The following is a 13005-nucleotide window of genomic DNA, read 5'->3' as shown; positions in this document are numbered from 1 at the left end:
GGGGGGGCGGGTTTATTATTATTTTAACATGTAAAATTTAATTTTAGATTAGAATGAGTTAACTAGGTTAGGACAAGTTGCCTGTAGGCTCATCTTTTTGACAGGTTTTGGGTTTTCCCCTTCACTTTTGTCCTGGTTTTGAGAACCTGAGATATCTGTTGGGATTTTAAGTTTTCATTCTCCTGCAAGAGCCTGCTTTGTGAGACTGATCATAGTGTTTTAGACCCAACTTTGTCTCTTTCCAGGAGTAGTCTAGTGAGCTTAGGATAAGTTAGCTGGAAAATTTGCTGTCCAGAATTTCAGGTTCTGTCTCTGATGAAACTGGCAGAAAACTCTGAGGATAAAAGAGCATTGCTCTTGAGGGGAGAGTGGTGGATTGTCTAGAAATTCTTTAACTGAGGAAAAAATCTAAATTTTTTTGTTATTCACATTCTAAGGAGAATATGGCCTGATGTGGTTACTGTAGGAACTCAAAGGAGGCATGATACGAAGATTTTAGGATTGCATTGATATATAAAATTGATGGATATATTGGCATAAACTGTTTTAATGTTCACTACTATAGTTCCAACATCAGCCATACTGACTTCCTGACAGAACTGTTAGTGTTGACAATTATTGCAATGCTCCCTTTGGTTCAATATGTACTTTATTTTTGGCTTAGAAGACTCACCCCAAATTTTGACAAAAGTTTTAAAATAAATTTGAATTTTATCAGCTTTATTGCAATGATTTCAATTATTTTTGTTTACTTATTTGTTGTAAGTAATGAGAAAATTGAATGCCCCAAAAGAATGACACCAAAAAGCATTAAAGAAAACAGCCTGATTTAATTAATTAGAAAAAAATTACCAAACTATATCCAGAAAATAGAAATTTTCAGCCTCAGTATCAGAGGCTCAAAAGGCACTGCTGGCCAAAAAATATTCTGAGCTCAAATTCATGGGTGTATGTACGTCAATACTGGGGTGCATTCATCTGTTTATATATACAGGAGCATATAATATAGTGACAACACTTCCCAGAGACTTCCAGTTGTTGTACAGGTAAGTAACTTCATGTTAGGAATAAAGTGCAATCTACTCATGATTATAGGGGTATAGGTTGTAACCATGTTGGTCTAGGGACATGGGCAGACAAGGTTCTTTGGATAAATCTCATCTCTTTTATTAAACCAACTCAAATAGATCACACTTTTGAAAGTGCTACTCGGATACCACATGAAAAATTGCTGTAGTATAGAAGGAAACCCCCTATGACTTGCACACTACTGCTTATGACGTATCACCCCTCCCTCGAACCTATACAGAACATTCTCAAACAATTGCAACCCAGTTAGAAGATGACTCAATTCTTAAAGATGTCTTCCCAGAACCACCCATCCTAGCCTTCAAACAAGCACCAAACTTCGCTAACCCCATCACCAGAAACAAACATCCTATGGCCCAAAACATAGTGAATGGATCCAGACCATGCCATGGCAAGAAATGCAAAGCCTGCCAACATATTTCCACCACGTCTGCAATTGCTACACCCCACAACAGAACCATCAACATTCCTGGATCTTACAGATGCACCTCCAGAAATGTAAGATGTCTCTCCAATGTACCAAATGCCCTGAGAGAAAACATGTAGGAGAAACCAAGCAACAACCAGAATGAACGCACACCAGAAATCTATTAGAAACAAGAATACCCAATTACCTGTGGGGGGCACATTTCTCACAAGAAAACCACTGTCTCTCCAGTTCTTCAGTTCTAATCCTCAAAGGGAATTTACAGAGCACCTTTCACAGATAAGCCTATTAACTTCACTTCATCAACCTCCTGGATACAAAAAATCATGGGCTAGATATAGATGTTGGATTTATGACACATTATAACTTGCCTAACATTTGACTCTGGTAAACAGTGGAGAGGTACCTGCTACACTTCTCCCTGCGCGCTCCCCTCCAGCCTGTCTTTCATCCACTGACTCCTCGATTTACACCTTCACTGACTGGCTTTCTTGCATGCATACCGGCCTCTGGCTGCTTTATCCAGGAAGAGCACACACCAACTGCAGGTGCTTCCTTAGCCTGATGAAGGGTGTTTATATCCGAAAGCTTGCAAAGAAGAATTTTTCCAACTATTTGAGTTGATCTAATAAAAGATATCAGATTTACCCAAAGAACTTTCTCTACTCATGAGAAACTTTAATATAGAGGTCTACAGTTTGCCAGTTCTTTCTGCATTGCCGGCAGTATGACCATGATGCAGATTGCCTAATAATAAATTATAGGCTCCCAGGTTGGTCTCTTTCTAAAAGATAGCTATGTTCTGATACCATTTAAATTTAAAGATTCTGCTTTTTCATGTTTGAATGTTACTTTTCTATTTTTGTATTATTTCCCCTCTTTAACATTCCATTCCTAGTCCATTCCTCCTCACTTCTTCTCAGGAACCAGTAAAAACTGTTATTTAAAAATTATTTTTTTACAAATGCCTTCTCACACTTTTGATGCTACATTATCAGCAAATATTTAATGCTAATAAAAAATATATAGAAACATTTTGGTGGTATAATATAAATCTTCCCCATTTTTACTGTTTCTTTTATAGTGTTTATTCCATTTTACATTTTAGTTTAGAGCAGAGGTGTCAAACATGTGGTTCACAGGCTGGATTCATCCCATGAAGCTATTATTTCTGGCCTACCAGGCTACATAGATGGGCCACTGGAAGTTGGGGGTGGAGGTGTGGCGTGGCCAGGGGAGTAACCTGATGCAGACATGGCAGTTGGAGGCAGGAAGGCAAGTGAGGGCTGACATAGCCCCAGTTGCTTCACCTGTCAGCACTGCTTTTTGGCCACTGGCCCCCCTGCCACATGCTCTGTGCTAGACCCAGAGCCGTCACTGTCTCCACTGTGTGTTCTGTGCCACCCTGGCGCAAAACATTGGTCAGCGGCACCAGCGCCAGTACCAGCATGGGGCATGTGACACGTGACAGGAGCTTGAGCTGCTGCTGCCACATTTACTGGGCAGTAACTGGACCTGGAGCTGCTACTGCTGCTGCCTCTGGAGGCAAACTGCTGTGGGCTGCAAGAAGCACAGTGGGCCAGATCCAGCCTACAGCAGGAGGCTAGTTTAATACCCGTGGTTTAGAAGTTGTCTTGTATTTTGTTGCTGTACAGCACTTATAGCATGAGTTCTTACATTTAATACATTGCTGGTTTCTAGATGATTAGATTTTATTTACTCAGAACTAAGGACCTACTGAAATCATGATTTCACATTTTTTGCAGAAACCATGAAATTGTTTGCAAAGAAATTGAAAAAAAGAGAAGGCTGAGAGGGGACTTAGTAGCAGCTTACCACTATATCGGGGGAATAGTTCAAGGGGTCAGTGAACAACTGTTCGCCAGGGCACGCTTGGGGAAAGCCAGGAGTAATAGCCACAAACTCCTGGAAGGCCATTTCAGGCTTAACACTAGGAAAAACTTCTTCATAGTTAGGATGGCCAGACTGTGGAATAAACTCCCTCCAGAGGTGGTGTAATCACTTGCCCTGGAAATCTTCAAGAGGAGACTAGGTAGTCACCTGACCCCAGTTGTTTTTCCTTCCTAGTGGCTGGACCTGATGATCTTGCAAGGTCCCTTCTAGCCTCTGACAATCTGTGAATCTTTGATATGTCCCCTACAAAAAAGTGCAGGGACCACAAAAAAGCATGAGACTGACCAACAAGTGGGGGGGAGGGGCAGGACTTCTGGGACCCCTCAGCCAATCAGAGGGGGATGGGCACTGTGTTCTGCTTTGAAAATGGTGACTGGCACCACGCTCAGACCATGGAGGGGGGTGGGGAGCAGCTGCCCCAAATTTGGTAGGTCCTTAAATATAACTTGTCAGGCTGTATTTTAATGGAGCTTGAATTCAAATGCAAAAAAAAAAATGGTTTCCCAGTTTTGAATAGATTAGAATGAAACATCTACAGACTGAAATGCTAGGTGAATAATGAAAGATTTTTCCCCAGTTTTGTGATTTGACTTTCTGCAGCAAATATGCTGCTTAAACTAGTGATTCTCAGCCAGGGTCCTGTGACACCCCTGAGTGCTGCCAGATCCTTGGAAGGGTCCTGTGTGAGGCGATAAGCACAGGCTCAGGCTTGCCCCTGCCTGTATGATTCCCCACCCCCACTGCTCAGCCTCTCTACAAGGAGTAGAGAGCATATCAGTTTTTTAAATTGGGTGCCGCTCAATTCACAGTTACGGAGGGGTGCCTCAAGTCCAGAAAAGTTGAAAACCACTGCTTTAAACTTTTAAATGATTTGTATAGATTTATCATCTGTGTTTTACCATAGGTTATCTTAATTTTAAATACATTTTTCATTGAAACAAATTCTACTTCTGATTTTTATTTATTTATTTTAGAAATAGCTTTTTATTCTCTCTGTTGGTCAAATATTTATCAGTCTTGAAACAATATGAAATTGCAACATACTATCTTAGTTTGTTGATATAACAATAACATTTTCTAAAATGCTACCAGTAGAGTGAGATGATCCTTTCTTTTTGCAAAATAGCCTTCTGTTTAGTAACTTAAAGTCCAGAGGGCTGGTGGGTCTAAGCTGTGGCATTTGGGTTTGGGGTTTTGTGTGTTCGTTATGGTTCATTTGTTTATTGTATCCATGCAGTATTTTAGCAGTGGCAAACTTTTCAAGTTGGAAACAATCCAGTTCCAATCTAGTGCAGTCCTCATAGCTTCTGCAGTGCATCAGTGGCAAGAGGCTTTCCCTGTAACTGCACCAGGGCCAGAGCCAGGGCCAGGCTGTATAGAAGAACTCTCAGACGTTACTGTAGTCTCAGTTGTTTTTCTGCTTAACCTTCACTAGAGTAAACTCTTCAGTCCATGTGTGATAATGTCAATGAAAAGAGTGAGAGAGGGAGAAAATTTAAGCTAACCTCTTTCAATATATACATATATAGATATTGTTTTGAAGCCAGTTATTTTAACTTGCTCTGTTAAATGTTTTTGAAAATTCCAACTCTAGTATGCCAGTTCCTACTTTTATAACAATTCTCAATTCTCATAGATTGGCTATGTAGTTAACTTTAAGCAGTACCATTGGAAGAAAAATTGTAACTGCTAGTTCTTGGCAGAGCTGAAATCAGACCTAAGAGGTCTCACACACATTGCACACACAATTCATATGTTAAAATCATATCATATTGATTTGTTTAGGTTCAACCAAAAGTTTTATCTCTGAAATTATTGATAATTTTCTCAAAATGTGATTGCTAAGCATTTAGAAATGGGAACACTGACGTTAAATAATGCTTAGGTATTCTAAGGGTTATGAAATTTAATTCACTAATGCTTAAAAAGAATCCTGAAATGCTTAAATGGAAACCATTCTAAAATTGTGTGCATTTAATTATAAAGCTTTTAAGATGTGTAACTGCTTATATGCACCAGAAGTACTTACAAAATTATTCTATCATGCATACTTTCATATCTGTGTGAATATAAAATTTAGGGACTATTTGCAGAACCCATGGAAATATACCTATCTTGACAGAGCCTGCTAGTCCAGATACAGGATATGAAAGTGGAAAGAGTTCTTTCTGCCTGTCATACCAACTCCCCGAAGTAGTAGGCAGCCATCAATTCTTCTGGATTATGGTGCATATGTGAGAGGTCACCCAGACCTTTGACACGGGTGTCTAGGCAGGAGTGGAAGAGCAGAGTTTGCCCAGATCTTCCATCCTTGCTTTAGGCCATTGAGACAGAATCCGAAGGCCAGACTGAGTCTGGATATTAAGTGCCTTGATGGTTGTAGCTATGTGCACATCTTGGAACTGAACCTGGGTCTCCTGTATTGTAGGTAACAATGCTACCACTAAGCCAGAACAGCAGACCTCCCCATAAAACTTAGGTTAAAATAACAAAAGTATCCTTCTGTCAACATAGGTATATCTACATTAGAGGATTTTCTGGCTAGCTGTGTTGAAAAGGGATTGCAATATTTTTTTCTACACTCTTAGCTGGTGTACCTGTGCAGTATAACATTCAGTATCTGTAGTCCCATAGTTTTTTGCAATCTGACATCTCAGTTAAATTATTTCTATGGAAAATATGAATCTATTGTATAGTCATGGAATTTCAGGGTTGCATAACAGGCAAGCTGTGTTATCTATATCCCATTAGTTGAGCATTCAAAGATTGTATAAATTTTCTCTTCAATTGCTTTGAGCCCCAGAGTATTCTGACACTTTGTGTGGGTCCACTAACCTATACTTGCATACACTGTAACTTGTATTTTAAAAATATAAAACGTAACCATGTAGTACAATGCCAACAATATGACAAACCAGGGCTCAGCAACTTTTGTGGCCAGAGTACCAAAAATACCCAACCTCAGTCCACTCAACATATTTAAGATAACGGGGCATGCCGTGAGGGGCTTTATCCTGGTTGTTGGTGGCAGCTACACATGCCTTTGGGCAGATGGCAGGGGAGGGGTCAGGGTTGTGCTGCCCTGGCCCATCCTTGCCATGTTCGCCTAGGCACACGTTCAGTCACCACCAGTATGAAGTCACTGCTGGGGCTCCAGAGCCTGGTGAAGGTGTTTGCAGCTTGTGCGCCATCTGCTGCAACTGTCCAGAGCACAGACCAGCTGTGGCAGGCAGCTGGGAGGCTGCATACAGTTGCGCTGGGCTCTCGGGTGGTGGTGGGGGCATGGACATCTCCAGGGAGATGGCAGGGGAGGGGCCTGGGGCATCACAACCCCAGCCCCTGCCTCTGCCATCCTCCTGGAGGTATGTGTGCAGCCACTGCCAGCATGGACCCAGTGCTGGGTCTCTGGATACCAGTGCAGCTATTGGCAGCCTCCTGGCTGCCTGCCATAACTGTACCGGGCTCTAGGCAGCTACTACTTGCCATGGAGCCCAGGCTGCTTGTAGCAGGGCTTGCAGGCTCTTGGCCACCAGCTGTCAGCAGCCTGGGCTCCTTGGCTGGCAGCAGCTGCCCAGAGTCTATGCCAGCTGCGGCACACTCAGCAAAATGGCCTTGCATGCCATGCTCTGGCACACATACCGGGAATTGCTGACCCTTGTGATATGCTGTTATTTATCAGTGATATTCACTTGGCAGTTAAGTAAGCAAGACAGCTGTATCCTATACCAGTTTGTGTTTGCATGGCTTTCCTCTGCAGTCACATGTATAACACTTTACAGTAGTCAATGTGCAGGTGTCAAAGAATATGAAAAATTGTGCTGAGGTCTGTATCAGATAAGAGAATTAGAAATTTTCTCTGCCAAGCGAGAATACAAGTAGAATGTTTTGGCTGCTTTCTTATCTAATGTCCAGAAGCCACAGATTATAATATTCCTGCGAAAGCTATGAATCTGACTATCAATAATTTAGTAGATATCCTCACTTTAAGGTCACTTATTGACTTTTCAAACTTATGAATAAGATAATCAGACAGAACCACAAAGATTTATGTAATAACTTTTCTGTTGTGTTTTCCACTTCCTTTTTCCTTTTCCTCTGTAAAGCTGCTGCCCGTTATGAAGAAGGAGAGTCTGAAGCAGAGAGCATTACTTCCTTTATGGATACTTCTAACCCTCTTTATCAACTTTATGATACGGTTAGGAGCTGTCGAAATAACCAAGGCCAGCTTATATCAGAACCATTTTTCCATCTGCCTTCCAAGAAAAAATATCCTGATTATTATCAGCAAATCAAAACACCTATTTCATTGCAGCAGATCAGGTAAGAAACAAGTATGAAATATACTTGTTGATCTCAAGTATATACAAGATCTTGTTTTACCTCCAGAATTTTATACTTTGTAGTAGCATATATATTTATAGGAATCTTTTCTTTCAGAGGTATTCTATGCAATTTTTATCCATTAAATGCACTCTCTCTGCAACTGATATCAAGAGTAAAAGTAAACTCGTTTGAATTATTTACTACATTCACCTTTCATATTAGTATGCACACAGCTTCTGACTGGGCTTCAGAGATGCCTAGTTTTGTTTTTGTTTTGCTTTAAGTTTTAATTGGAATGAATGTTTCTGAAAGGTGCCACCCCTTGGTATGTTTGCACAGCAGAAAGCAGTGCCATACAGAGCTAGGGTCTATATGTGCTAGCTCCAGAACCACAAGCAGTACAATTAGTGCAGCTCTGTGCATAGGTTATAATTAGCTCTTTCATTGACCAGAACAAATTAGCCCAGGAACAGCATTATTCTAAAGCAACCATTTTACGTCCATTAGCTAACTTGAGGTATCTGAAGTAGCAATTACTTTGCCTTTCAGACCAGTTAGTATAGCTTTGGCACTTCGTTAACATTTTATTTTTGTATTCGGAATGGAAAGAAACTCCTGACATCTCTGTCTACTGTACCTAGCAATAATGAGTATTTGGATGTCTTTGATCTAGTTCATTGAAAAGCGAAATGTAATATTTATATTGGTCTTAATTTTCAGTGGTTTATTATTACATATTTGTATACACAAAAATGCTTACATAGGCCTACGTGCATACTTAAACATGTACAAGTTTAATTATATATTACATTCACGTTATAGAGGAAGCTAAGGCATAATGGGTCCTACTCAGACTGTATATACCTCCTTTAAAGTGGTGTCCTTTCATGGCATATCTTAAATTCATGGATCAAATTTAATGGAAATTTGGAAGTTAATGGCAGAATTAAATTTGGAATGCATGAGATCTTGAATTACAGCTTAGTCACCTGATGAGGGGTTAGCAACCTTTGGCCTGCAGAGGTTGGATTTGGCCTGGAGCAGCTCTAGACCAGGCAGCACACGCTTACACTGAGCGACTGGGCTCATCCACAACCGTTCTAGCTGCTCTCATGCTTGAGCTTCCCCTTGCTACAAAAAGGGCTGGGTTATCTGCAGTGGAGGAAGCACAGGCAATTGGAGTGGTAGAGGGTGGGATTTACAGTGACCTCCTAAACTAGGCCATATTGCCAGAGTAGGCTGTTAGAATCCATAAAGTTTGTGGCTACATAGTCTCTTCCTTTCATTAAATCCCCAGATTCTGAAGGGCTTAAGATGCTATGGCTTATCTTGTATTTTAGGACTTCTTTTTCTCCTTGCTTAGAAAGCATTCAGAGATTGTTTGGTTCCTAAAAAGAAATGTTATTATAGTGAGTGCTTCTTTAAAAAATATATATTTACATTTTAATCATGCAAGCTCATCCCATGGAGGGTCTTGTGGGCTTGACTGAAATTGTGTGGTGTTAAGTTTTTAGAGCAGATTTCAGACCATTTTGGGATGTGGGAAATAATGTTGCTCATAATGTTAGTCCTTTATAGGTTATCTTCTGGCTAGCTATAGGTAGGGACCTATTTAATTCGTGGTTTCACGGAAACAGCAAAATCTGAGAGAGTTCGTGAAGTCTGCAAAATCAGCAACGACAAAAAACTTGATAATGAAATGCCTAATCCCCAGTGTGAGCCAGCAGTCCTCACTACAAAGAAGGGAAGGCGCTATCTGGTAGAGTGGCATGAAGGGCAGTAGACAAGATGGCAGCTGCCTCCTCATTTCCCCCTTCCCCTCTTCCAAGGCCTCTCCACCAATCAGTGCGAAGGGGTAGGGTCTCCCTGCCAATCAGCACTGAGGGGTAGGGCCGCCATGAAATGATTATGGAATTACACCTTCAGGCTGCGATCAACTCGCAGAGATTGGTAAGCCCCCTTCTCCCCCCCCCCCACTGTGATTTAGATAGACCTCAAGCTATAAGTTTCAGAGTTGGCCTGTTTTTGACTGTCCTTGTGGCCTTTGGAAAGGCTCTTGACTTACAATATTATTTCTTAATATAGTATAATGGATTTGAATGCAAGCTGAGCAGAGAATACAGGAAACCCTCACTATTCGCGGGTTCAGCATTCACGGTTTCAAATATTCACAAATGCCAAAGCTGCTTCTTAAATGCACTTAAAGGAGCTCCTTGGGAGCTACGCGCTTGCTGCTGCCAGGCTCCTGCCACCGCCAGAGCAGCCGTGTCTCCCCTGCAAGCTGCCAGGAGCACGCAGACAGCGTTCATGAACGCAGTGTCTTATTCGTGGATTTCACCATTCACGGGGGATAAGAGAACATATCCCCTGCAAATGGCGAGGGTCTCCTGTAGTAAGATAAAGAGATCATAGCATGTAGAAGCAAAATGGGACAAAAAGGGGATAGGTTAGAAGGGAAGGTTATTTTGAAGAGGATTGTTATAGTCAACAGAAAATAGATTCTGTCTTTCATATTCCTCCTAAGTGTAAGAGGGATGCAGTTCTTTTGAGTGAGGGGCACAATAAATGTCTAGGAGATAAAAATCAAGAAAAACAGATGGTATGGAGATAGGCATTGGGTCAATCATGGAATGGGGGGAAAAAAAAGATATATAGGCAGTAAAAGAGAGGATATGAGGAAAAAAACATTTTATGATAACAAATGTAAGTTAATTTGTATTCCTTAATTATACTGTACATCTCTGATGGTCTGATTTTATAAGTTAATGAGAGGAGCTAGCTGGCTGTCATGAGAAATTAATATTACTGGATAATTTGGAGTCTATAGTTATGTAATTGAAAGAAGAAACAGAATCACCAAATCTGGACATAATCATATAATAAATGAGTAGTAGCTTCCCAACTGGTTTCCTGTTTGGCTCCTGTGCCATTCCAGACCTTAATATTTCAAAATACCGCATCCTTCTCTAACACCAGCCAGGAGTTTCTAGAGAAGGTTTCAGCAACCTATGGTTCCATTCTCCCATGGCCTCCATCTACCTTTCCTATTCCTCTCCCAGCTGAGCAGAGAAAGAGAAGGGACCAGAGCTGAAGGGCCCAGCTCTGACAATGGCTGCAAGGCCAGCAAAGGTTTTACTTGTTTCTTGTAGGGCTGTGCAACATTTCAGCAACCATTTCCTTTCGGAGGTTTTTCGGCGTCCAAAACACCAAATCCGAAACACAAATGAAACAAAATCTTCCAAAACGTTTCAGAATGTTTTGGAGGCAGGCTTGCAAGGAACCAAACTCAGAAGAGGGAGGGGGAAAAGGTGGGGGGAGGACTGCTCCGATATTGATATCTGTGGCTGGCCCCAGTGTCTGCTATCTGTCCCTGAGGTCTCTTCCAATTCCAGTGCTCTGGGGAAGAGATGGAGAAACATAAGACTCCGTGTGAAGCCTTTCTCTGCCTTTTGTGAGCTATCTGTCTGGAAGCAACAGTATGTGAAAGGTACTGGCCGGCTGCAGTGGTTGGCTTCCTAGTAGTCAGTCACTTGCTAGTCTCTCTTATTGGAAGGGATTGGATACACCCTTCCAGTATATTACAGATAGAAGATATATTGCACATAGAAGATATATTTTACACACAAACACACACACACTAAACAGATAGAAGAAAATGTATTGCACTGTAATAGGGGCAATACCCTGAAGAAAAACTTGCCCCGTAAGGAAGAGTTCCCGAGCCGGCAGGAGCTGGACAAAAACCAGAAACCTGGTGGGAGCAAAACTGCAGCAGGGAAAACGCCACAGCAACGAAAGAGGGGGGAAAAAAAGAACAACAGGTCCAGAAGGAGCTGGGATCAGCTTTAGTCCCGGCATGGACCTGTTTTATGGCAGCAAGTTGGTGCTGATTCACCGCCTGGCCTCTTAAGACAGATAAAAGCTCCACCAGGAGCAGAGCCTGGAGGACCAGAAGTGAGGCTTCTGGTGGAGCCAGAAGAGCCCCGAGGAGGAGAGAGCTCCAGAGAGGAGTAGGGGTGGCTGCCTCAGGAGGGGGCACACGGAAAGGAGACAAGCTTGCAAGGGCTAAGGTACTTACCTCAAGCCGAGCTGTGGATCCCGGATGCCTCCAGACGTGACTGGACTGCCAGGGACCCTGCAAATGGAAGAGAGAGCTGGGAGTCCAGACCACAGTAATGACATAACCGAGAAGCAGAGACATCCCTGGAAACAAGGTCAAAAGGCCAAGACAAATTTACCACCATTGCTCACCTTAGAGGTGAGCAGAAGGTAACAACTTAAGGTTGATGTAAGGCAGGGTGTAGGGGAGGCAGAGCCCCGAATCAGAAAACCGGACAAGCAAAGTTAAGGAGGGTCCCAGGGAAGGTGAGACATAACATCATACTCCCAATAACAAACTTATTTTTCCATCAAAGATGTGGCAGGAAAGAACCCCCTGAAGGCCTTGCAAGACAAATACTTTAACGCCAAGCTATCTGGATCCCAAAGAGAAGGTGAGACCTGACAAGTCCATAAGAACCAGGCATACTAGTGAATGCCACCGGAACTTACATGGACATAGAAGATACAACACTTGATCTGAGCCTTCAAGAAGCCGAGAAGCAACACACACACGCACACACTTTCCAGCACAGCAAACATTATGAAGTGTGCTGAAAAGGCAGGTGCCAGGTCTCATGGCAGAGGGTAAAGGAAGAACTGTCAGTTCCCCTCCCCCCCCCCCCCCCCAAAAAAAATGCTTAGACGTAGCCTCTTCCCTAGTAGCCAGGAGGTATTTGCTGCTAGTGGCTGCAAGGAGGTGGGAGCAGTGTCTGCACCTGCCCCACCTCCACTAACACTAGCAATAATAATAACCCCCAGCACCACCAGCATGACAGTCTCCTCCACCCCAATTTCAGTTTCCAGTCTGAGCCTTCCAGTGCCAAAGGAGCAGCTGGATCTGAAACCAGGGGAACTCAGTGCCATAGAGAAGTTCTGGGGAAGGAGGGAGAATCGTAAGTTTCTATTCCACACCCCTCAAAGTTCCTCTATAGAACCAGGTCTCCTCCTGAAAGCACCTCAGAGGAGATTGAAGTTGTAGAGGAAAGTGGCTCAGCTGAGTCAGTTCCTCTTGCTGTTGTGCCTCCGCCTGCTGAGGAGGGGGATCTGCACCCATACCCCAGAAGCGAGGGGGTAGTGTAGTGTGGGAACATTTTGAGGTGGCAGATAGTTTCATAGTTTCTAGGGTCGGAAGGGACCTGAACAGATCATCT

At 42.5% G+C, this 13005-nt stretch overlaps 1 protein-coding gene across 9 annotated transcripts in view; it reads left to right on the top strand.

Moving 5' to 3' along the window:
* Positions 1 to 13005, top strand: part of PBRM1 (polybromo 1) — a 121359-nt gene that overhangs the window by 38906 nt on the left and 69448 nt on the right. For all 9 annotated transcript variants that reach the window (XM_019547406.1, XM_019547403.1, XM_019547400.1 and 6 more), the window contains one exon: positions 7534 to 7750. In XM_019547406.1, the coding sequence (XP_019402951.1) occupies positions 7534 to 7750 (217 nt within the window). The remainder of the gene's footprint in view (positions 1 to 7533; positions 7751 to 13005) is intronic.

This window comes from Crocodylus porosus, unplaced genomic scaffold (genome assembly GCF_001723895.1).
Source record: "Crocodylus porosus isolate Cpor-Errol unplaced genomic scaffold, CroPor_comp1, whole genome shotgun sequence".
In the NCBI taxonomy this organism is placed as follows: Eukaryota; Metazoa; Chordata; order Crocodylia; family Crocodylidae; genus Crocodylus; species Crocodylus porosus.
The sequence above is the reverse complement of the archived record's forward strand: the minus strand, read 5'-3'. Positions and strand labels throughout refer to the sequence as shown.